We start from the raw sequence: 25,735 nt of genomic DNA on the forward strand, positions 1-25,735 counted from the left end.
CTGTGAGGACCAGAAATGGTCCAAGCACAAGAATGGAAGATGTGGGTTTTAGCATTTGAAAAATGTATTACTTCTTGCTCCACTCCCAGCTGGAAATGATCTCTCCCCCATTGCATTTGCAGAACCATAAATGGGATTTTGTCAAGGACCTTGTACTTGCAGTGACTCATCCCTCCTCGGGATGCACGAATCCAAGGGGTGCCACTGAAATTACCAAGTAGAAAGTTAAAACCTACAGGCAAACAAGTTATGAAACACATATGAACCACACAATATAAATACAGATGCAGATTAGGCACATTTGAAAGAAGTCCACCATGGGCCCTTAATGGTGTGTATGTGATCTCCAGCTCAGGAAGTATTTGAACAGATGACTCCTAGAATCTGGGACAAGATATTAGGAGAATAATCCTTCTGTATCCTTTCCATACTCTTCTCCAAATCTGACACTGGCCACTGTCATGGGCAGAAAAGGACAGTCTCTGGCCTGACACTGTGCTAACTTCTGTGTTCTTATGATCTTACCCCCAGACCTTTATCTCTGCTGGAGGGCCCTTTAAAGTTAATTCTACATGAAAACAGCTGTATTCTATTTGTGTGTATTTTATGTACCTATGCATTTTATAGGCCTTCAACTTAAATAATTCCTGCCTCATGTCTGAGAGAGCTGTTTATCTGCATTACAGGACTGTGTAGTTAGGTATATTTTTAAAGTTACATGTTGATTAATTTTCAGATTTTTTTCCTCTTTGCCCACTTTGAATGGATCAAAAAGTTTTTGAATGGTCATACAGTTTCTTGTTGTTGTCTGTACACCCCTCACTACAAGAAGGCCATTGAGTTGCTGGAGGGTGTCCAGAGAAGGGCAACGAAGCTGAGGGGTCTGGAGCACAAGTCTTCTGAGGAGCAGCTGAGGGAACTGGGGTTTTTCAATCTGGAGAAGAGGAGGCTGAGGGGAGACCTTATCGCTCTCTACAACTACCTGAAAGGAGGTTGTAGTGTGTTGGGTGTCGGTCTCTTCTCCCAAGTAACAAGCAATAGGACAAGAGTAAATGGCTTCAAGTTGCGCCAGGGAAGCTTTAGATTGGATATTAGGAAAAATTTATTTACTGAGAGAGTGGTCAAGCATTGGAACAGGCTGCCCAGGGAGGTGGTGGAGTCACCATCACTGGAAGTGTTCAAAAAACGTGTAGACGTGGTACTTCAGGACATGGTCTAGTGGGCATGGTGGTGTTGGGTTGACAGTTGGATTTGATGATCTTGGAGGTCCTTTCCAACCTTAATGATTCTGTGATTCTATGTATCTCTTCTCTATAACCATATGCAAGCACAGTGGGCCTTCAGTGATGTGAAGAGGCTCCAAAACAGTGTTTTTCACATAATTAGCACATTTACTCTTCAACATCTCTTCATATTATACAGAAGACAAAATTATAAAGGTCCTTGTGGAGAAACTGAAAAATACTTACCATAAGCTAATTTCAAGAGAGATTCATACTTTCAACACTAATTTTAAATACAAAGATCTCTCTTGGACATAAAAGGCAACTCTCTCTTCCCGTACTTTTACCTGAACTGTTTGTGTATAATTTGATGGGAAATACCTAAAATCTTGCAAGAAGATACTTTTAAGTTATTAGCCAGGAGGACAGACATCAAACACCTATTACAAATGAGAAAGGAAGCACCACCCACTTGGCTCGGAAAGCTTGTAAAAGGTGATGGGAGGGGAAAAGGAAAAACGAAAGTAAACTCTTGCCATTTAGTCAGCAGGGAGGGGAAAGGCAACAGTGGCATCAAGAAAACAGAAAAACAGAAGAGCAATGAGCCAGGTAGGCAATCTTTTGAAGGGCTTTTGAAGTGAAACTTGGCTGCAAGTCAATCAGACCTCAAAAAAGTGAATGAAAAGTGGTAGATAAGCTTCAGTGTAGATAAAGGTAAGGCAATGAACGTAATAAAAAAATAATCGAGACCTTGTATGCTGAGCTCAGTAGTGGCACTTACATCTCAGGAAAGAGATCTTGAAGTCACTGTTGCTGTCCTTATGAAATCATTGGCTCTGTCGGAGGCAGCAGCAAAAAAAGTCAACAAAAATCTTAGCGTCATCCAGAAAGGTATTGAGAACAAGGCAGATGTCCTTATTTTGCTGGTCTGTGAAACCTTGGTACATGTAGCCATACCTTGACTAGTGGTACAGTTCAAGTCTCCACATCTCGGCAGGAACTCATGGAGTTAGAGAAGTTATCACTGCACCTAAAAGATCAAGGGAATGAAGCAGCTGCCTTACAAGAGATGGCGTCTCTCATTTCTGACATGAAAAGGCTGAACGGTAAATCTGACTGACCTTTACAAAGTCATGAAGGTGATAAGGTGAATGTTGAACTGTTATTCACCAAAGTCAGTAATGTTATTAGAATGGGCACTTGTTGAAACAAGTAGTATATGAGTTTGAAACTTATAAAAGAAAATTGGTTTTATGCAACAGGTGCATTGCTGGAATGAGAGGCCTTGGGGGTTTGTGGAAGCAGACTGTACTGTGGAGTCAAAAAGGGATTTAGACCGATGTATGAGCAAGGGTCCATAAATAGGTGCTAAAAGGAAGAGATGAGGATGTGCTGTCTAACATTCCTAATTCGGTGACTGTGGATGCTGGAGGAGCATGAGGACTATGAAAAGGGACCATGGATAAGCCAGGCTTATACACAGCGTGTCATTCTGCCAGACAAAATACTGGGTGACAAGAGCCACTACTCTGACTCAGTAGTGCATATTACTAGGTTCTTAAAATGACTATCTATTGGCTTCTTGTATAATGAACCACATTTTTCCCTGTGTCTTCTGGCATCCATAGCCGGCTGCCATAGCCTTGTGTTTGAGTGATGTGGAACAACATAGGGCTTCTTAGGTATGAAAAAGGGCACATTTCGCCAGTTTTGGTACCTGCTGCTGAGACTGTATTGAAGACCCTCCAAGGCTGGGTTCCCAGTTCCTGCTCTGGCCCAGCCTTCCACCAGCTTCTTCAGCATGGGGAGTTTCCACCTACTAATAGCTTATCTCTAGCTAACTGATACTGCCTAGCAGCTGCTTCCCTCTCCCTGCAGATATGCTAAGCAAAAGATACTTGTGCAGCATGTTTGAGCTGACCAGAGGAAGACATCAAGTTTCTGAGGAATTTCTTGCAGAGCGTACTCACTTGTAGAGTTCATTCTTTCAGAAGATGCATGAGAAGTGTAACTTTAGATATCTATCTTTAACAGGCGGTTTTCTGACTACTGAAAGGGAGAAATAGGATTCTGCAGAGGTGCAGGTTCTCCTACATTGCAAGTTACATATCTTGAAAACTCAAACATTATGGGCAACATTACTCACAGCAGCTGACATGAACCTGTTACAGCTATTTGCTGTGCTTCTGGTTCCTGCCCCTGAACTACTCAAAGCTGAAATTGGCCATCACAAAGTTATGAAAACACTGCAGGCTTGTAAAAGCTTGTAAAATCTGTTCCCAAATTATTTGAATTGTTAGTTTTGTTATCAAGGCACTGAGTAACAGAGCAGTGGGGTTGAGTTACCAATATGCCCTGACAGCTTGGTGCTACTTGGGCACTGCAACACAGCAAACCAGTTCAATTTGGGTTATGGCTTGCTTGTCTCTTTGGGGCCAGTCCGAAGCAGCAGAGTGTATTTCTTTTTCTTTTTCTTTTTCTTTTTCTTTTTCTTTTTCTTTTTCTTTTTCTTTTTCTTTTTCTTTTTCTTTTTCTTTTTCTTTTTCTTTTTCTTTTTCTTTTACTTTTACTTTTTCTTTTACTTTTTCTTTTTCGAGACGGGAGACCGTGGGAATGTGACCTTAATTTGTTGGGCAGGGGCAGGCAGGCCGGATCCCAAGGCTGAGTCCTGACTTTTCACTTTGACTTCCAGCCCATCCCTGCAAAGAGCCATTTCCCGCGGGGACCAAGCCCGTTCGCTCCGGTGCCACTACAGCGGGGGCGGGGAAGAGGCAGAAAACCCGCCCCCCTGCCCCGAGCGGCAGCCCGCGCCTGCCGGCCCCTTCGTAGTCAGGCGCTTTCCCGGCCGCCGGGGCTAGTTTCGGTTCCCGCTAGCCCCGCCGCCGCCCTCCCCGCTCCGCGCCGGCGATGCTGCGGCGCTGCGCCCCGGGGTCGCCGGGCCCCCGGCCTCTCCGCCGCGCCTTGCCGCCCGCCGCCCCCGCCGTCCGCGCCCGCCTGCGGGAGGTGAGCGTCCGCCGGGGCTGCGGGGGTGCGCGGGGGACGCGGGTCGGCTCTTCCAGCTCCGCAGGGCGATGCGAAGGCAGCCTGTGCGGTGGCCAGGTGTGAAGGGTCGCATCTCTCCTTGCAGTGCGCGGCGCGGATCCCGGAGGCTGGAGCGGTACTCGACCTGCTGGAGAAATGTCCCGAGAACCAGGAGAAGGGAGGTTTTCCCGTCATCGTTTTTGAGGGGCTGGATGCCACGGGTAAGAGCAATGTGCGGCTGAAGAAGCGCAGATGTGAAGCTGTCGGAAAGAGCAACCGCTGTGGCTTTCAGCCAGGTGTAAGGCTTAAAAATGCAAAAAATCCTGGAAATTTGTAACAGATTTGAAAGAATTAGTAATTAGAAATACCAGTCTGTCTTCTCGTACTTGTAAAAGATCAAAGAGTCTATGTGACCCCACCTGGCGTCCTGCGTCCAGCTCAGCACAGGAAAGACATGGACCTGTTGGAGCGTTGGAGCGGGTCCAGAGGAGGCCACAACAATGACCAGAGGGATGAAACACCTCTGCTGTGAGGACAGGCTGAGAGAGTTGGGGTTGTTCAGCCTGGAGAAGAGAAGGCTCTGGGGACACCTTATTGCAGCCTGCCAGTACTTAAAGGGGTCTTCTAAGAAAGATGGGTAAAAAAAACTTTTGAGCAGGACCTGATGCGATAGGAGAAGGGGTAATGGTTTTAAACTAAAAGAGGGTACATTTATAGCAGATATAAGGTAGATATTTCTTACAACAAGGGTGGTGAAACAGTAGAACAAGTTTCCCAGAGATGTGGTAGATGCCCCATCCCTGGAAACATTCCAGGTCAGGTTGGACGGGGCTCTGACAACCTGATCTAGTTGCAGATGTCCCTGCTCATTGCAGGGGGTTGGACTAGATGACCTTTAAAGGTCCTTTCCAACCCAAACTATTCTATGGTTCTATGATAATTTTCATTCACTGGCTGAATTCCTTATGTCATGTAAATGAAAGAATACAAAGAGTGGAGTACTGGAAATTAAATTTCTTGTGCAGATGATGAAACATACTTTTACCAGAGAGTTTTCAAATAAGTGTATTAAAGTAGTGGTAGCCTGGAAACTGGCAGTAGTTTGTCTCAGAGGCAAATGCTAGTTGCCTCTGAATAATTTTGTTTTCTGTATTTTCAGTTAGAGAACTGAAAATTCCCTCTAAAAAGAAGGTCTGGGGTGACAGCGTTGCAACATCCGCATGAATTGTGACTTAGAAAAGTGTTGTGAATGGATATATAGAGAAATTGCCATTTAAAATATAGAGAAATTGCCATTTAATGCATTTAATGCATTTAAAGGAGTGAAGACAGAAACCTGGCAAGAGGGAGGGGAGGAAGGCCCTGAGAGTAGGAAGTGGAGTAATTATTCCTGAAACCAAACTCATAATCATTTTCCACTGAAAACCTTATCACAAGATACTCAGGTTACATCATCAAGTGTTAGAACATGTGCTCCAAGTGAACAGATGGGAGCATTTTTCAGTTTTTAAAGCTCAGTTGTATCTGATATGTAATATAACAAATGTTTCCTTCTGTAAATGAAATGCAGGCAAAACCACTGTAACCAAGTCTGTTAAGGACACCCTGAATGGCATTCTGCTAAGGTCTCCACCAGCTTGCATCAGCCAGTGGAGGACAATATTTGATGATGAGCCAGCACCTATTAGAAGAGCATTTTATGCTGCAGGCAACTACATTCTTGCTTCAGAAATAGCAAAAGCATCCACTCAGGCACCTGTGATCATAGACAGGTTTGTATATTTAAAAGTCCTCTTATAGCAGTGCCGTCATACAGTCGTTCAGTGTTACAAGCAGAAGTTGTCAATGATAGTCTCTGGGTTTCTTCTTTTTTTCTTTTTTCTTTTTTTTTTTTGGAAGTGCTACTTTGCAGGTAGTCAGATAAATATTAAATCTTCTAAAGAGCAACATTTATGATAACAGTAAATTGGGGGACTTCCATCAGTGTAATGCTCGTAACTGGCTTTAGCACACATGAAAGGGGTTATATCTTCAGTTAGGAATAGTGGAGCCTGAGCCAAAGCAGGGCTCTGTGACAAATTTGAGGAGGATGAGGCTGCTGATCACGGCTATCTCTAAGAAGGGTCTGAGATACGGGGTGGATTAGATAGAGCGAGTTTTGTGTAGACTTACTCTTCGAGGATGTAAAGTCAGAAATATGCTTCCCACTTTTTTGGTTTTGTTTGTATCATTTCTTGTTTTCACTAACTGTGTAGGCAGCTTTCAATATTTATTTTAATAAAGACAGTCTAGATGCACTTTGAAAGCCCTGGCTTGTTTCAGTAGATGTACTGTGTAACCTTCTGCCACAGCACACATACACAGAAGCTGTTTGCTTATGTGTCAGTGCCATTTTTAACCATCCCCAAAACCACTGAAATATATAAAATACAGTGCCTCATAGTGGTGCGAGTGTTAAATGCAAGTGAAATGCAGAACCATTAATAAAGTCTCTCTTCATTCGCACGTGGTTGAAGACTGCATAATCTCTACCAGATTTGTTGCATGAAGTAGGATGGGAACCACAAAAAAGGGATTCTGAGTATTGGATTTAGACATATAATGTAACGCTTCTTTTGACCTCTCATTATATGAGAAGACTTTCTTTTGATAAGAGTATCTAGAACACTCTTTGCCTAGTGTGTAGCTTCTGCCATATGTTTTAATTAATAATTCACAGTAATTTTGAATATTGCATTGTATATTATCACTCTGTTAAGGAAAAATGGATGGCACAGAATTGTTCTTTACAGTTCCCTTCAAAATCACAGTGTCACCTATCTAGTCATTGCATTTGTCATTACAAGGACACCTGTCCCCTATATTACTGAATAATTAGTGTCGTCTTTAAAATTTCTCTCTCCGTTCTGTATTTTCCTGAACAGATACTGGCACAGCACAGCTGCCTACACAATTGCCACTGAAATAAATGGAAAAGTCCAGGATCTTCCACCAGTTCATGATGAGGTGTACCAGTGGCCTCAGGATCTGCTGAAACCTGATGTTGTTCTTCTTTTGACTGTTGACCCTGAGGAGCGAGTCCGGAGACTTCAGCGTCGGGGTCTGGAGAAAACAAAGGAGGAAGCTGAGCTGGAAGCTAACTGCTTGTTTCGCCAAAGGTACACTTTAACGAGGCGTAAGAGGATGGAGGCAGTCTTGGCTCCTGTGGGATCAGTAGCAAAATATCCTAAGGATTCATGGCTGACAAGGAGGGCGAATTCCATCACTTCTCATAGAAACTGTTTGAAAGCTGCAGGTGAAGAACTTCATTCTCCTGCAAAGGAGCTTTGAGTTAAAATACTTGTATTTTGTTACAGGCTGCTTTTATTGTCGCACCTTTCTTATTGAGGTCATGAAGGAGAGACACCTAAAAGTTCCAGAACTGAGAAGAAGAAGTTGAAACACATAGCTTCCCCAGAAAATCTAGCATTGAGCTCCAGATTAAGAGAACAAAATTTAGATCTCCTCTTGTAGGTGTCTTTAGTGTCTCAGGTCCCAACATGGTCAATACATTCAGTGGAGCCTTCAAAGTGATTCGGCTCGCCACTTGCTTGGAGCCCAGTGATCTAAGCGTAAGTATCTGGAGACATTTGATATGATCTGAGACATCTGCAGGAGGCTGGCAGATGTGATGCAGAACCTATGGGCCCTTTCTGGACCAGCAGCTGGAAGCTAAACGAGATAGTTGGAGGCATCTCATACATTTGCTTAGGCACCTGAATTGCACCCGAGGTATTCTACTCCAGGGTGCACTGAATTGCTGTCTAGGCTCCACCAAATTGATTGTATTGATTAGATCATCATTGTCTACAGTGGAAACTTAAATACCTAGTGCTCATGTAGCTACCTCAGTATAGACACCTGCATGTGGGTGTCCATATCTACAAACCACAAAGTTGAAATCTACCTCTAGGGTTTTAACAATTCTGGTGATGATTTACCTTAAAAATATCCGTTGCATAATTCTGACAGAAGCTCTGTGTGAACACACAGTTCATGTAGTGGGATCTGCAGCGGGATGGGTGAGCTAAGGGAACGTGCTGCCATTTAAGAATCTTTCATGTTTTAATTATGCTACTTCTTATTCCTGTCAGAAAGCCTTTGGTTATTTCTATGTGATAATTATGTCAACCTGAATGTGACATTCAGATTCAGAATCTTGCTTGATTCATCTTACAACTTGTGGCCTGAATGTTTGTTATTATTAATTCTTGTGGGAACATAGAAAATTATATTCAGATTCTCATTCACATCCTCATAGACTAAATGTGGGAGAGTTCTGCATTATGAGAAGGCTTATGGTCTAAGCGAGGAGGTTTTTATCCTGTTTTCATCCCGGTATTCATCTGATCAGAGGAAGGGGTTAAACGATGTGTCAACTCTTTAATCCAGTTCTCCGGTGACTCAAAGCTGAGATCAGTCAGTGAGCACACCTACACAATGCCATGCCATATAGTTCAGAGACGCCTTAGTGGGCTCTGAATAAATTAACTCAGCTTATTAGAAACAGGCTGTCCACTCTGCTGCTATACCAGACTGTATCCAGTTCTAAGCTGTAAAGAAAGAAAGACTTTAATGCCATGCCATGTGAATATGGATAGAGCTCTGGGAATCAGTGTCAAGGAAACTACGTGCTTTGAGGTTGGTGTTGTAATAGTTACTAATGGCTTATTGCTCTTTGCAGTAGATTTCATTGTTCAGTGTGAACACTTTCTTCTGAGACTGATGACTAATGCCATTTCATATCCCTGCAATTTGTAGTTTCATTTCTCTTGCTTTGTTTTTAAATAGAGTTGAAGAGTCGTACAGAAGGATGGTAAATCCTGCGTGCCAAGAGGTTGATGCCAGCCCCTCCAAGGAAAAGGTTCTCAAGACAGTGCTACAACTAATTAAGAAACACTGTGCTTTGTGAAAGCAACTTCGGTGAAACAGCAATTAAAAGATATAAGTTTAATAAAGTTTCATAACACATACTTTTTATTGCCCCTCTGGTTTTGGTACCTGAAAATGCACCATGATGTGTTTCGTCCCACAGAAGAATCTTCTCTTTCTTCTGTCGACAATAATGTGTGCAGATTATCTGCTTCACCATTGCCTAGTGTACCTTTCTGTATAAGGCAAAATACTACTCACATGTTATTCATCATTCTTAGTAAAGCCACAAACATACTAGGGTCATATATGGAGTACCTCAGAGTGCTCTCCCTGTGTCATTATCGTGTCACATATTCATCACCAAGAGAACCCGTTCCCGCATCTGTTGTGTACCAGAATTCGCTGGACGGAAGCAGGAGCGTTAGGCACCCAAGGAGAGGCTGAAATGTCATCCAGCAGTAAAAAAATGAAATGAACATAACATTGAGGAACAGAGAATCCTGTGGCCCAGTGTTGTTTGCTGGAATGGAGGATGAGCAACTGCTGCTGTGATGGGCATCCTGCAAAAAATGTGTTGTAAATGAGGGCCAGTAGGCATCTAGGTCTCTAAGTAATAAAGTCCAAGCCTGTCAACATATGCAAATGAAATATCAAGTAATTTCAGAGGGAAACAGGAGAATGCTGACATATTAGAAACAGAGACCTGAGAAGAACCTGAAATTAAAAACGTGATAAATCGTTGTTAAAATATTTTTCTACAAAAGCATATTCGATATCCTGTTAATAGCTTTGTTAACGTGATTTTGTGTTCTTTTGAGAGAATGTGAAATTAAAAACTGCGGAGAATTGGAGCAATGGGAATGATTGTGCCTTTTCACGTCACCTTTTCTTTCTCGTGTGGGCTTTTGCACATGTTGAATGTGAAAGCAAGCCACCATCAAGACCTCAGCTCTGCAAAGGCTTATTTTTCTGTATGTTAGTTTCACTATTGTTACTCCTAAGTATAAAACTAAACATATGGATAAGCCTTTGTGGGATCAAAAATGAACTGCAGATCCAAAAAGAACATATCTAAAATGTAAGTTTTTACTTACTTTCCTGTGTTAAGCAAGTGCAATTATCAATTAATCTGTTCTGTAAATAAAAATGTACTCAGTACTGCACTTCCTATATCCGATCTGTATCTGCAATGTGATAGAAAGAAAAACTTCTATAAATACATTTTATTCATGCGCTTTTTAATGTTTGTGAATATATGCTTTTAATCTAATACATCTATACGTACTAGTAACATACATTGTTATATTTGGTGTATTATTTGTATAACAGTAGCCTTGGGATTTGCCGTACATGCAGACTGGAAATACATAGTTGTAGGTGCTTCACTTATTTTAGAAGTTACGAAGCATTCAGGTATTCAGTCCTGGGTAAAGGCAATTCACATATTAATTCACATATATTAATCACTGCACATGGATAATTAGGAAACAAATAGTGTACCTGCCCCTAATATTCTGTAGCTGTTCCAGGTAAGAGATCACTTGGCCTGAGGAACACCACCACATGCCTTTTCTCCCTGTGCAAACTTACACATGAAGCCAGACTGCCTGTTTTTTGATGCCAAGTTCTTAAAAGTGTAGGTTTGTAGTTAAAAGACTGCTGGTAATATATATGCGACCAGTGGCATCAGACACTATTAATTACACACAAGCAATATATATACATAGTCTATGTTTTTCTTCAACCCAAAGTTACTTAGGCAGACTAACAGAACAGCAAGGCAAGGTAGACCAAACCGACATGTCCTTTCTTCACGTCTTTGTTAGAATTAAAGGTCTGCAAGAGGTTGTGTGTCACATGCAAGACGTTAATGTGCATAATCACTCCCGTACTTCCCACTTCTGTGGCATTTCTGCCACATTTTTGTCCAGTGTCTAAAAATACTGCGCTATTACTTTAATCTACATTTATAACAAATGTAGGGGTTTGTCACCAGCTGCTGAAATGCAGGCAGGACTGGGAGAGGAGCAGCAGGAATACACGAACGCTGGCCATTGTGCACCCAGCAATAGCATCACTTGCTTTATGGGTTATAAATTGTTTAGCTGGGGAGTTTCATGGCCACAAGAGGTAAGGATTTCAGTTTCAGTGCTCAAAAGACCTGAAGCTCCAAATAATTCTACACAGATTCAGAAACTGCGCTGGTTTTGGCTGGGATGGAGTTAATTTTCTTCATAGCAGCTAGTATGGGGCTGTGGTTTGTGCTGAAAACACTGTTGATAATGCAGGGAGGATTTTGTTGCTGCTGAGCAGTGCTTACACAGAGGCAAGGCCTTTTCTGCTCCTCACCCCACCCCACCAGCGAGTAGGCTGGGGGTGCACAAGGAGTTGGGAGGGGACACAGCTGGGACAGCTGACCCCAACTGACCAAAGGGATATTCCAGACCATACGACGTCATGCTCAGCATATAAAGCTGGAGGAAGAAGAAGGAAGGGGGGGACTTTTGGATGCTGTTTGTCTTCCCAAGTAACCATTACGTGCGATGGAGCCCTGCTTCCCTGGAGATGGCTGAACCCCTGCCTGCCCATGGGGAGTGGTGAATGGATTCCTGCTTTGCTTTGCTTGTGTGCGTGGCTTTTGCTTTATCTGTTAAACTCTCTTTATCTCAACCCATGAGTTTTCTCTCTTTTTCCCTTTTGATTCTCTGTCCCATCCCACCAAGGAGGTGAGTGAGTGGCTGGGTGGTGCTTAGTCGCTGTCTGGGGTTAAGCCACAACAGAAGCTTAGGCAGCTATGTCTCGGTTGATAAAATTGTTTTTCTGCAGCTTTGGAGTGTGATCGCTGTGTAAGACTGGCACGTTAGCCCGTGACACACCACTGGCCTGTGGCCACCAGCCTCTGCCATGTGGTCCCAAGCATGGGCAGCCCCTGGAGCATCCTTGCTTCCCTGCAGCCAGCCTGTTCTGGAGGCCAAGTGTTTGCTAGCACAGATGAAGGCTGCTCTCCGTCAGTCTTCCTCAGGGCAGAGCACATGCCAAAGACTATTTCTTTTATTACTACCCCAGTAAATTTAGCAATTTGATAATTTACTGATTTACTAGTACAGACCTAGCTTTAGGCTGTGATCCTGCAAAGATTCTGATAGCACAGTCCTCGGAGCATCTGAGGGGTTGGACCAGTAAGGCACACACACACAGAAGCTTAGTATCAAGCATCTCGATAGTTCTGTTCAAGTCAGTGAATCCAGCCCTTACTGAACAAAAAAACACCGTTTGTACAGTTTGGGTGTTTCCTGAAGTACAAAACAATACTTTCATTTGCCCAAATTAAACTTTTTGTACTTTTTAGTTATTTTTAAAAATTCTCCAAGAGTTTTATATAAGAGAATCTTACAAGATATTTTATTTTTCTTTATAGAACTCACCATAGTATTTCAGGCACTTTTGTTTTCATTTTTAATCTCATTTTCTTCCGTCTTTCTGGTCTATAGGGGAATAGATACTTAAATGAAATGGCATTCAGTTGCCTAAACATAGACATCCACAGCCAGTTAGTCTCCCTGAGGAATAGGAGATGTCTGTGCGGGCCCGCCAGAGATGACACGAGACATTTGGTTGAGCCGCTGATCTGCAGCGTGGCAGCTGGAGCCCCGCAGGGGTACCATATGGTGCCTAAAAGGGCACTGCTCACCCCTTTTAGCAGCGGGGGGTTAGACAGCAGCAGCGCAGCCTCTTCGGGCTGTGCCTGTATTAGCGGGTGGCCCGGAGCAGGTCGGGCAGACCTGTAGCACAGGGGAGCCGGTGCAGAGGACCCCGTGCGTGGACCCGTGTCCTTCGGAGGTTTATTTCGCAGCAGCTCTCACCAGGTCACCTGGGCTGGTCTCTCTGTAGTGCAGTAAGTGTGCTTCTGCACCAGACCTTTCGGTTTCACTTTGTCTGGGTGGGGTTCGGCTCACAGATGCCAGGACTGTTCCATGACGTGAAGCAAAGTGTGGTGAGGAAAGGGGGTCAGGAGGAACGCTTCAAAAGGGCTTTCCCAATCCAAGCTGAAATGCTGATGTGGATGTATTCCCCAGATATGATGTAGAAGCAACATTCCTTGGAGCCAAAACAGACTTTGGGTCTGATTTGCTCAGTGTCCAGACTGAAGGCTCACCTGGAACAGCTCCTTTTGGTCCACATTGCCACGTTTCCTGCAGGCGGTAGCTTCAGGATGGGAGCAGGGAAGAGCAGATTTTGGTGTGTGCTTGGCCCCATCCTGCCATAGCATGGGATGTAGCCATGGTCCTCATCCAGTGTTCGGAGTAGTAAGTGCTGCTGTCAGCCTGAGAGGTGAGGAAACCACTTGTAAGTAAATACTAAACTTCAGCAGTGAAATGTAAGGCTGGTATTCAGTCATTTCTACCCCCTTCCAAAAAAAAAAAAAAAATAGAAGTTTGCAAGACAAAGACTAATTCCCCAAAGTCAGAGGCTAGAGGATGACATGCAGGCTCTTTCAGAAGACATGAAATATCTATTTCCATTACAGATAGAGTTTCATAGTCATGATTTTTACCATTATTTTCCATAGAGATAAGAAGTGACTTTATGTACAAACTGGTGTTTTATCAAGCAGGAGTTCACTGTGCTGAGTGCCTGGAACCAACACATGACACCTAGAGAGGCCAGTTCTCCACCAGGTTTTCCCTGTTCCACATTTTGTGTCATGTCCCCATAGCATTACTAGCTTCTAGAAATTTGTCTAAAAATGTGCCTGCTGCCTCCACTATCAATTTCTGACAGTTTCAGAGGCAGGAAGGTCAGGACACTTCATGGGATTTTGATGGAAGGAAAACGTCTCTCTTCAAGCTCAGGATAAACAAAGGCCCCAAAGAGTTTTTATTTTTGTTTTCACTTTTATTTTCCTTTTTTTCTTTTTTATCTTTTTTTTTTTTTAAGGAATTAATAATTGCTAATGTCTGTTAAAATTCATTAGCTTTTTCAGTCCCAGTTCCCCTATTTTCTTAATTTGAATATTTGAAGAAACACATAAGACTGAATTGTTGCTGCAGGGGGCTGCACTGACTTTGATCTTTTAAATGGAAAGCTATGTTCAATAAAATTAAATCAGCTCTTTTGTAAAGACAAAGATCATCACCCTCTGGCTTAATTTAACTAAACAGATGTAGTGTTTATGTAAATATGCAGTCATTGTAATGTGAAACAAAAGGTAGAATACCCTGCCATTGGTGTAAAAATGCATTCTGTGTTACCAGCTGGTCAGTCATGACCTTTTATTCAGCCATAGAGACAGTGCATGTCATGTACTCCAAAGCAGGGGAAATATGACAAAAAATGCTATGCCCGCAAACTCATTGCTTATGAAAAGAGCCCGACAGATAAAACTGAATTTTAAGCAGGCGGCAGGTACAGAATGAGCTCCAGTGGGGTAATTTACTTTTTCTGCTGCTTCCCCCTCCCCAGGGCCAGCTGTACAGGTGAAGGGTTAGTGCAGTCTGTGTATTTGCTTGGGCTTTCAGTTTTCTTTCACGAAAGATGCTGTAATCAAGCAGGCAAAACTTTTCTTGAGAGGACGGAAGACACAACTTCTGCAGAGGATCTAGACCACCTCCCACAGCTGGAAGTCTGCTGGGCCAGCGACTCTGAGGCTTTTGTTCATGATACGGATTCTCTTGTAGAGGACCATTGCCAAGTAAGTCTTCCTTGACTCTAGTGGTATCGGTCAGACGTGCGTGAGATTGGAGCGGTAGGTAACGATGCGCCACGTTAGTGAGTCTCTACTGCAACACAAACTTCAGACACCCCTGATGCCCATCTTGCCCCTCCAGAAAAGAAATCCTCAGACATCTTAGGACTATTTTTAGTTTTCACTCCAAAATGGGAGACAATGCTTCCCTGTTATGTTGGCAAAAAAAGATTCCCTGTGCTAATATATTGATTCGAGCTTTCTCACTTTACAACAATATTTTACTGAAGTTAATTACCTAAGTCTGTTCTTTAAGAGCTAAATAGACATTCCTTTTAATTCCTAATAATGTAGCTCCTGTATTATTTTTGTGTACTCTGTATGTGTATTGCCCAAATAACGGGTTTTGCTCTGCTTTTGCATTTTTCACATGAGTTTTGTTTGGTGAATGAAATATTTTAGTGAAGGTAAAGCACTTGCAGTTAGCTTTTATTTAGCAGTTTCCAGCCTCTGAACTGCTGTTGGGTTTAACGGTGGTATTTGTAAGCAGAGACCTTTAACAGGGTCTGATTCTGCTTCCCCGTAGCAGCCCAGTTCCTCAGCTACTGCAGCATTCCCATATGACTCTTGTAACACAGCAAAGAGTTCAGCTCCAGAGTTCATCTGCTTTACAATTAGAGATGCCTCCCTTGGAGGATGCATCATCTGTGCAGCAAACTGCTCCCAGGGTACTGTAAAAAAGCCTCTCCTTTTCCTGTGTGGGAGTTTCACTGAGCAGACAGCTAGGAAATTATCTGAACGTGGGCTCTGCATAGGAAATTAAAACTTATTTATTTGCAGCTGCAATTCAAAGGAAGCACCTATATGTAGCATTACCAGCAACCACCAAAAATAGATTCACTTTCTCAAAGTGTTTGATCTTAGGAAGAAATTGCTTGGCATTTCACAAAGGTTTTCCTATAAATCTCAATCTGTTGGGACAAAACCTGTTGCTCACATAAGTCTCCAGAGACACTGGATCTACAGGGTGGTTTTTCATGATGATTTCACAATATTCAGAAGGGACAAGGGTTGCTACCCTCGTCTTCTTTTCCAAAGAAGTTCTTTGGGCAGCTCTTTTCAGGGCAAAAGAAAAGAGCAGCTGCAGTTCTGTCCTGGAGAAGGGGAGCAGAATGCTCTGCAGCCACTTGTACACCCAAATTCACCGGCCAGAACAGTCCCTGATGTCTACCCAGACCACAGAGCCCTGGGACGCTGCACATGGCTTCAAAATCTAATCAAACAAAATTGCAAGAGGGTGCAGAAAGCCCCTCGGGGAGGTCAAAGGAAAACAAGAACTTCTTCCAACACAACCAGAACAACCTGGCAGCTGCTCTGAGTTTGCAGCCCACCAGGCAGAGGGGAGATCTGAGTTAGAGGGGAATCAGTGAGACCTGTGCTCAGCCCATGCCATAATAAAGGATGAGACAGGAAAAATGGTGGATATTCGGACAAAAGGCAGGCTCAGATGAATACGCATTTCCCTCCTGAAAGGTCATGCCACAAAAAGCACAGTAAATATTCCAAAACAAAGTCAGCAATGGAAAAAAACAAAGAATATGCGAAAGGTAGAGGCGTTCCTGTTTCAAAGCCTGATCGTCTAGGATAGAATCACGCTGAGGCAAGATTGCAAGGACACAAGGATGCTGGACTGGATGCACACCATCCTGAGCTGCGCATGTGTATATACGTGTGTATGTGTGCATGTCCGTGCCAGGGGAAGGCGTAGGGAATTTGTCTCTGAATACATAGCTTAGTTATGTGACAGGATTTTTTTTCAAATGCCTCCTGGAAATAGGAGACAAGTGTGGTAATTTCCTAATCTTTTCTCCACAGGGCTACAAGAGTAAGAACAAGGTTATTCCCAATGCGATTTTAGCCTGAACCTTACCTGAGAAAAGAAAGAAGGGATTGAACCTCTGAAGGCAGAGTAAGGATCTGACCTCTGGTTGTGTCTTCTTGGAATGTATTTTGTCAACCTGTTGTACAAAGGAGGAGCATTTCTGTCCTTGTGCTCTCAAGGTTGGCGGGTGAGCCCTGGCCAGTCTTTTCACTGGAAGGTGAGGTTGCACTCCTGGGCAGACCTGAGGAGGAGGTAGGGACGAGGATTTAGTATGGACCTTCTGCTCAATCTCTCCACTTTGGTACTTTTGGAGACCTTTAAGCTGTGTGTAATTGCTGTAACGAGATCCTGGATCAAAGTCTACACTCAGCATGTAAAATGCAGGTACCTCATTCAGACTTCTGAATCATCACTGGCAGACAGCAAAAAAATGATGCATTGATCAGTTTTCAGGAAACATCAGCAATAGGGATGAGAAGAGTGTTTTGGATATGATTAAAACTCTTAAACCAAACCTAGCAGCCTAGGAAACTGCTCAAGAAGCTTCTGAACCTCAACTTCTCTTGTACATGTCCCTCTCCCTGCCTTCTTCACCCAGGACTACAAATGCTGAAGTGATGAGAAATCCTGCTGTCGTAGGGATCTGTATCAATAACACCAGAGCAGGCTTGAAAGCTTTGCGGGAGGCTTGTTTTCACCATCATTTCACCTCTCTGTTTGAGGGCTTGTTTTTGTTTTGTTCTCTTCCTCAGCAGCTGTACTCACTGAGAGAGAAATGGATATATTGTAGATGGTGTTGGTTCATGTCCTGCAGGAAAAATTGTAGAGGTGAGTGATTTTAGCATCTCCCATTGCCAGGTTAAGGAGCAGATAATAGTAGCAGCATTGACATAAGAGATGACCAGTGGGAAGGAGGAGTTGAAAGATTTCTGTAATCAAGCTCTTTGTTCTAGTTCCCACCCTACAGAGAAACAGCTTTTGAGTAAATATCAAACCTCACTTGAACTTGGTTTACAGTACTGGGGAGAAAATAGGCAGGAACATATCACCACACCGCAGGAGAAAAGCAAATAATGTCCTTTGCTTCCAGCCATGCCAATGGTGTGGCCAGTTGTGACAGGGAAAGCCCCGAATCCAGTTTCAGTAAATCAGGCACAGCTGGGGCATCAACAAATCTGTGGTTTGCTTTTGTCTCCTGGGCTTCGGGTCACGTTAATGTTGCATGCACAGCCTGTGGAGCTGGGATAAGTCACAGAGGTCTGGATCCGCATCTCAAGTCCTTCAGAGGTCATGGCTGCTTCGGCTGGGGATTTTGGGTTAGGTCCATTACGGATTATCACTCTGAGCTCTGATATTCTTTCTCAGTGTGGAATTAACAGGATCCACATGGTGGATTTGGAATCTAATATTCAGATGTGGAGAGCCCTGGGCACTAAGCCCCCGGGCTTTAACAGGAGCTGTGCACATGCTGAGGCTCAGGATAGCAGGTCCTGTGTGTTGATCAGCAGTGAGAAAGCATCTCACCCTGTTTCAGGTGGTGGAGGAGGTTTACAGCCTCAGGATATACTCACTTTCAAGTGCTTCAATAAGAAGAATCAAATATTTGAAACAATAGAGTTGTATGGGAAATATTTAAAGGACTTTTAAAAGACCTCTCTGCCCTCATAATCTGTTCTATAGCATAAAAGGGCATGGAAGGAATGCCACTTCTTTTAGAAATATCTCTTATTTCTTTTGTCAAATGTTTTCTTTGGTAGAGACTGTCTGCCCATCCCAGACAGAAGCAGGGATCTCAGATTGCATGCTTTTTCCATCACCGTCTGTCTGCCGGCGCGCATGACCTATTGATGTCCCTGGCGATCTGTGCAGAGATTCGTGCAGAGAGGAGCACTGCCTCTTGACATTAACATCCTCTTTTTTGACCTCCAGAAAACGGATTTTTAGTGTGAATTTGGGGAGTGAATTTTGCCCAAGGCAGGCTCCTGTAGTGTGAAATCTGCCTGTTGCAGGACCACAAGGGCCCCAAGGGAGATTGATGCAGGGAGCTGGGCTGGGGGAGGCAGGGAGGTGGGGAAGGGAGGGCAGAACCCCGGTGACCCAAGGGAGGTGATTCTGGTTTTTGACAGGCTCCCTCAGAGATTTACAGACCCTGGGGCTTTATCTGCAGGGTGGCAACTTCTGACAAAACAATCTGCTGGAAGCCTCGTTGAAGGAACCTCACAGGCTTTCCTGCTGCTTTCCCAGATTTCCCCACACAGGGAGCGGATCTGGCACGGGGGACACGAGCAATGTGATTTCAAAACGCACCGTGCCATAAATTCCATCAAAGGGGGAAGCGCTGTGGATCAGACAGCGGGCACCGACCCACCCGCCTCTCTCCACTTGCCTGCCTAAATCTGTTGGGATGCCAGTTCCTTTTCTTTTAAATTTCTTTTCATTTATTCCTTCTGTTAATCCGGTGCATCAGGCATGCTCGTGCATGACGGGAAGTCTGCAGCTCATTACATTAACGCTGTCTCGTGTGAAGTCACTTGTTTGCAGTCCTGCAAGCCACCCTTTGGAGTGGGTGTACAGATAACACGGAGCCACGAGAGGGAGCGAGAGCACTAACTAAGGCAGGTTGGGGTTTAAGAGGGGCTTATACTCCTGGATGAGCAGAGTCAGCTGTAGAAACACCCAGAACATAAAGAGAGATGGAAGAACGGGGGGATTTAGCTCAGGTGGTATCTGGCTGTATTAAAAAGTGGAAACCCCAAAGATAGTTTAAAGCCATTTTGATATGCTTTTTTTCAAAATTATCAAATTTTCTATTTGTTTTTACGGAGAGCACTGGCTAAGCTGCCTAGGCTTCCGAACAGCATAAAGATGTGGCTTTTACGTGTACCTTTCTACTGTCCCTCTAAGAGAAAGGGAAAAGGGGACCATTAAATAAAGTAATTAATATGACCCTCAGTTGTACAGAATCCAAACATAATACTTTATCTTTACAATAGCACTGCTGAAGCAAGGTTTGCCTTTTCTGTCACTGCTCTCTTGTGTGGCTGTGAGCAAATCACCCAAACCCAGATCTTCAGGGATAATTAGGTAACTAATACTCAGGAAAATTGCAGAACTGAAGTACCTAAATAATACTGTAGTCCTATTTCCCCTATGCCCCATTTGCTCTATAAGTCTGAAATGAATGCATTATAACTTCTTCCCCTCACAAGAGAAACTGAACATGCTCAATACACTAAAGAGTGTAAGAAGGTTATATGCTGCAGGTACCCTGGGCTCAGGGGCTTTGATTGTTACAACCAGCATAAAATAAATGGATTTTTTTTTAGCAATGCTATTTTTTGTTCAAATGCATCCTGGGCTGGTTTTCCGTGTAGCCATGCAGAAGGCATGCCGCTGAGGCTACAAGCCAGGTATTCTGATTAAAGAGTCAAGATGCTCAGAGCTCAGCAGCGAGGCACGCACGGCATTGATCCGGCTTCCTATTACAGACCTGTCTTTTGTGTCTCCCGAGTTTTATCAGTTTGCTTTATTGCAATGAGTTCGTTCAGGCTGCAATAATTAAGGGCGTGTCACATTTTTCCATAATACGATCTTATTTTTCAATGAGCTATAAAATTTCACTCTTGGCTGCAGCTTGACATATGCAGTTGAGAACCTGCTGCTTTTAAAGCATTTTTGAATGCCTTGAAGCATTCTTTGAACCAAATTGGGCCATTAAGAAAAAGGGGACTGCACTCCATAATACACTGGTTCTAAAAACCTCTTTCAAGTCAGTAGGAATTCCTCCCCCTCCTTCTCCCGATATCTTTCAGGCCACAAATAATGGCAGGAGTCACATGAACTACTGGTGTTAAAGACATTGCAAAATTTTGTTGTGAAGGTAACATGTTAGCTCCAGAGTTAAGATTGTATTAAGTTTTGATTTTAAAACAGGGGAAAAATTTACTGTTGAAAAATTGGTTGCGGAGCCTCAAAAATTACATGTACTCTGTAAGTCCGTGCCTCTTCTAAACCATGTAAGTAGAGGTATTTACAGTGAAAGCTGCCTGAAACGTGTCCTTTTAAGACTCTGTTTTTAGTTTCTCATAACTTTGCCAATATTTCCAAGTTGAAATATCCCCTGCAGAGCACTTGCCCCAGGGTGAGTGCTTTTGGAAAAACACTAGCAAAACATCCAGGAAAAACATTGCAAAAATGGTGCACTGATTTCCCAGCATGGCATGCGGGAAAAGACGAGCTGCTTCGCCCATGTTAGAAAGTTTCAGCCACCGTTTTGCTGAAGGACTCCAGCATCTCCACGGTTAGCAATGCATCTGAAACCCGAGTCGTGGGCCACTCCTGACTAGGTGTCAGAAACGTGCTTGTAGCGTTCACCAAAAAAAAGCTATCAACATCTGGCCAGGTTATAAGCCTCTGGAGCCTTTCAAATCACTGCAGCTCAGAGGAGGCTTGTTAAAGAGACCGGATGCTGCCGTTGGTGAGCAGAGCTCTCCTGCAGCCACCGCGCCTGCACCCAGCATCGAGCATGATGGCAGAGGGCTGCCTCCACCATCTCTCCCAGCTCGCCCACTGGGGCTGCCAAGCAATTAGAAGAACTCCATGACATCAGCCGAAGGATCAAAAAAAATTGGGATGCGCCAAAAGCAAGGAGCTACGTACTCAAACGTGCACAGCGGAGGACCAGTCTCCGTACGGAGCCCAGGGGCAGAGCTTGTCATCAGGATCAAGCTGCTGGTGAACGACACAGGACTCACCAGGTTCAATTGAAGAAAATGTTTTCTTCTGTATCCCTGCCTCGTGTGCTACATGAGATTGATGGGATTCGGGAAATGGATCAAGATGAGGGTTTAGCAAAGCCTCATTAAAAAGGACCCTCATCTCACTATAAAAATGGAAAGCAGTTGCAGCCACAGGAAGGCTAGATGAGCTGTTAAAGCAGGGAGTGATACTCAGTCCCGCTTTCTGGCTGCAAAGCCCTGTGCAACCCTGGGTGGGGGATAACAATTTTCTACCCAGCCCCTCCAGAGAAACAGTCTGACAGCAGATCCAATGTGGGGCCAATTTTTTCACGTAGATATCAAATTCAAAGCAATCTGCCCAGCCAACGCGTGGTCACCAGAGCTGTCCCCTGAGGAGACACCTCCTTCCTGCAACACATAGCTTGTCCCCTGCCCGTCGCCTCCATCGTTTGCTCAGGCGGATGGGCCATGGAAGGGCAGGTCCAGCCGAGCCTCAGGGCTCTTGCAGGGTCAGGTCACCCTACAACCCTGGGCTAGCAGCGTAAATCACTTTTTTTTTCCACAGGTGGTAACTAAGTGTGTGTGTTCCTCACTGTAGTGCCTACCAGGGGACATCTGGCATCTGGTCTGCAGCAACGCCAAGCTTTCAGGGTGACAACCGGCGTCAGTGGGAACCGTGCTCGGAGTAAATAAAATGCCCTACGATAAATAAAGCGCTGTAAAACAACATTGGCTGAAAAATCTGGGGCTTGAAATTTCAAATCAGGATTTAACAAACAAGGAGAAGATTTTGATGTGAATATTTGTGCCTTTTCCCTCACACATAGAAGGAGAAGGGTGAGAACTATTCATGTCGTAAGGATGCTATCACGACAAATGTGCATACCATCCTGATGGAGCCATAGACAAATCCGTCATGAAGTGACTGATTTGTTTTCCCTGACTGAAGCCTTTCTGACTGAAGGGATATTCCACTGAAGTTTTATTTTGAAAGACAGACAGTAACAGTAAAACTTTCCCAACACAAAATATATGCAGTTTTTGCCACTAACTGAAAAAAAAAAAAAGGTTTTAATTTGTTCAAAAGGGGCAACTTGACTTTCACCAAGATTTTTTCCCCCAGAATTAATTAATTTAAAAAAAAAAAAGCTTCAGTTCAAGTGGAAGCAGTTTGAAAAATTACCTGACAACCAAATAATTCTCTAAGAGATTTATTATTTTGAGAAATATCTGTGAGCTGTTTTTGTCAATGGCTACCTCCAGATGACTTCAGTGGTGCTAGAATTTTGTTCTTTGATCTTGGAAATGCATCCAAGGCATCAAAGCGTGTGAGGTCCTTAGTAACAGCACTTCTGCTTTCAGATTTGCATAACGCCAGGAAAGAGCGTAGCATTAGAGCTCAGTGTCAGAGATTAACAAGGTACCATATTTAAGCAAAGTGTGATTATTGCTGACCAAAGTGGATAAAGGAATACATGTGAATAAATTAAAGGAATATAAATATTAATAGTGATAAAAATAATAATAAAGCATAATTCTGACAGCTTCTGAGTAATAAGGGTCTATGATTCTGCTCGAGATGAAAATCAGGATTAAGTCAAAGAAATTAAAATGGCACAGATGACAAGGGCATCAGACCCAGGTTTTTCCAGACAGGCAAGAAGCAGCTTGTAGCAGGTTTCATTCCAGTACTGACTTCAAAATGGGGCAACAAATTGGAGTAAATTCTTATATGAAACATAAACGTGAATCTAGGCAGCAGGAATGAAAGCACAGCTTAGAAGGGGCAGTCGTTTGGGCAGGGTGATTTTCTTCAGCATATGCTGTTGTTTTATGCAAAAGAATACACATGGTTTGAAATCATTGTGTCTTTCACTGAAGGCAGCTCAGGCGAAATTCCTCGTGAAAATATTGCGTGTGTTTTCTAAAAGCTTTACTGCTGCTAGAACCGGCAACGGTGCGCTATCTAGAGTGCAATCAAAGGTCATGCTAGAAAAGCACTAAAGCCTTTTTAATTAAAAACGTCATAAAGGCTTAAGTAAAATTATAACTGCCGGTTACTGTAATCTCCTTAGAGGGGTGCTCGTGCGGGTGTCGGTGTGCCGGTGCCTGCGCCAGCGTGCCGGAGCGCCGGGAAGGCGAGCCCCGCACGAGCAGCGAAGCACAACGTCTCCGGCCGGGCCCCGGGCCCTCGCGCCCCGCGGGGACGCCGCGCAGCTTCGCGGGCTGACCCGCGCGGCGGCTGCCATGAGCGCGGCGAGCGCGGCCGTTCAACACGATGTGGATTTTGCGATCGGCGCGTGATCTGAAAACCCGCGAGCGGCCGTTGCCGTTGGCACCGCGCGGCGTGAGCGACGCGGCCTCGCCCCGCTTGCTGCCGGCGGTGCCGGAGGGGAGGGAGGAGGCGGCACCCCAAAGTCAGCGGGGCCCCAGCTGCCACGGGGCATCTGGACGTCGCTCAAGCAGGCTGAGAGCAGGCAGCTGCCCTGGGGCTGCCTGTGCCACCCTCTGGAGCCCCCAGCTCCAGCCCGCAGGCAGGCGTGTATGGGACCATTACCAGTGCAAGGCCGTGCGCTGCTCCCGCCCAGAGGAAACTGCTGCCCCCATTCCCATCCCAGCAGCAGCAGGAAAGGAAAACATTTCCATCTATAGCTCCCTGCTGATTTTCCTTTCTGCCGTCTTTTTTCTTCCAAGAACCTTTTACATAAGCTCCCTTCGTTGAAGCTTCTGCCCTCTTCAACCTTCCTGTCCCCTTTTCCACTTCCTCCCCCTCCAACCCAGACACACTCTGCCACCACCAGCAACACTGAAATTTGCCTTAAAAGACTATATTAAGTTATAAATATCCTGCTGCACTATTCAGAACTCCCATTTTACACATGCTCGGCCTTTATATTAACCAGCAACACCATGTAACTTCTAAAACTGACCGTTGGCACATTAACGCTGACAATTCAGCCATAATATAACAGTGGAGATTTATTCCTTAAAGGCCAAACTGTGGCTTTGCCGTGATACCCATGCAAAGGGTTGGATAATGTTACGTTGCCCCAGCAGCAGACTGCAAGGCAAACTGAGTCACCCAGCGCCCTGCTCTAGCAGCCATTCACATTATAAGCGTTTATGGGGTGTATGAGTCCTGTTGTTCCCTTTGTGTGGCTCTGGAAGTTGCACCACAATTTGGCCCCAAGGAAGTTTACATATTCTGAGAAACAAATCCTTGGAGTGGCCTGTCCTTTTGTTACGAATTCACTGAAACAAAGAGTTTGATGTGTCAATACACAACTAATCACACAAAGCCTGGTAGTCTCTGGCGCATGTGTATTTTGGAAGCAATGAAATAGAAAAAGTGCACCTTGTCATCCTTCTGCTCTTGTATTTACTCGTATAACCTTTTACTTTTCTAATTTAAAAAAAAAAATATTGGCCTGTTGACTTCATCCAGGTATGCCTCACTGGCATGCTCCCCTCAATCCATTCTCTGGCTGCATTATCAGATGCTCGAAATAGAAGATTAAAAAAAAACCCCAAAATTAAAATGGTCTTTTCCCAACTGTACATTCTCCGCTGCTCCATCACAGAAACAACTGATAGCCAAAATGAGTGAATGAGACAGATTTCACCTACTACTGTGAGGCAAATCCTGTTTCTTAAGCAGTGGTATCTTCCCTTCTACAGTCAACCAGTTCTTGTTGTGCCATCAAAGTAATTTTAAATAATTTTGATTTGTTAAGGTGAGAACATAATGGACATAAAAACTCCATGGCACTTATGTTTGGGTTCCTCACCCATTCCAGGTTTATTTATTTGCAATTAATGGATTTAAAATTATGAAGTCCTCCTATTAAACATTTGCAAAGAATGTCTTGCTTCATTTTTCTTGTCTTATGAAAGTAAGCACAAGATGCCATCATGCTTGCGTTCAGTGCATGGACTGTTCAGTTCAGGACTAGAAACAATTGAACATCTCTTACAGGGCAATATAGTGCTAAGATTTGTAGGCAAAATAGGAAAATTGTTTGTGCCTCAATAAGCAGGAGATTCAGCAGCGTTTCTACAAGGAGAAACTTTGTACAAACGTTCCAGCTTGCAGAGAACATGCACAACTGTTGGAGGAACTGAGGCAGAGGTTGCATCCGGGTATCACAGTGGCGGAAAGGAGATCTACCTATAGCTTGTACTATTTCAAATGGACAATCATAGTTTAGGAACCTTTGCAAAGCCCCTGAGGTACATGTTGAAAATATCAAATACTGGTTTCTGGAGCGGT

The 25,735-nt window shown here is 44.0% G+C and overlaps 1 protein-coding gene across 1 annotated transcript; it reads left to right on the forward strand.

Annotated features, from left to right (window-relative positions):
- Window positions 1-2,226: 2,226 nt before the first annotated feature.
- Window positions 2,227-23,769, forward strand: CMPK2 (cytidine/uridine monophosphate kinase 2; the record flags this gene model as incomplete). The annotated part of the gene is made up of 6 exons (XM_081998005.1): window positions 2,227-2,329; window positions 4,232-4,465; window positions 5,815-6,016; window positions 7,169-7,402; window positions 9,075-9,191; window positions 23,541-23,769. 6 exons carry the CDS (start codon window positions 2,227-2,229, stop codon window positions 23,767-23,769), a joined length of 1,119 nt encoding a protein of 372 aa, XP_081854131.1.
- Between the last annotated feature and the right edge of the window lie 1,966 nt (window positions 23,770-25,735).

Source organism: Phaethon aethereus (assembly GCF_964289735.1).
Source record: "Phaethon aethereus genome assembly, chromosome: 3".
In the NCBI taxonomy this organism is placed as follows: domain Eukaryota; kingdom Metazoa; phylum Chordata; class Aves; order Phaethontiformes; family Phaethontidae; genus Phaethon; species Phaethon aethereus.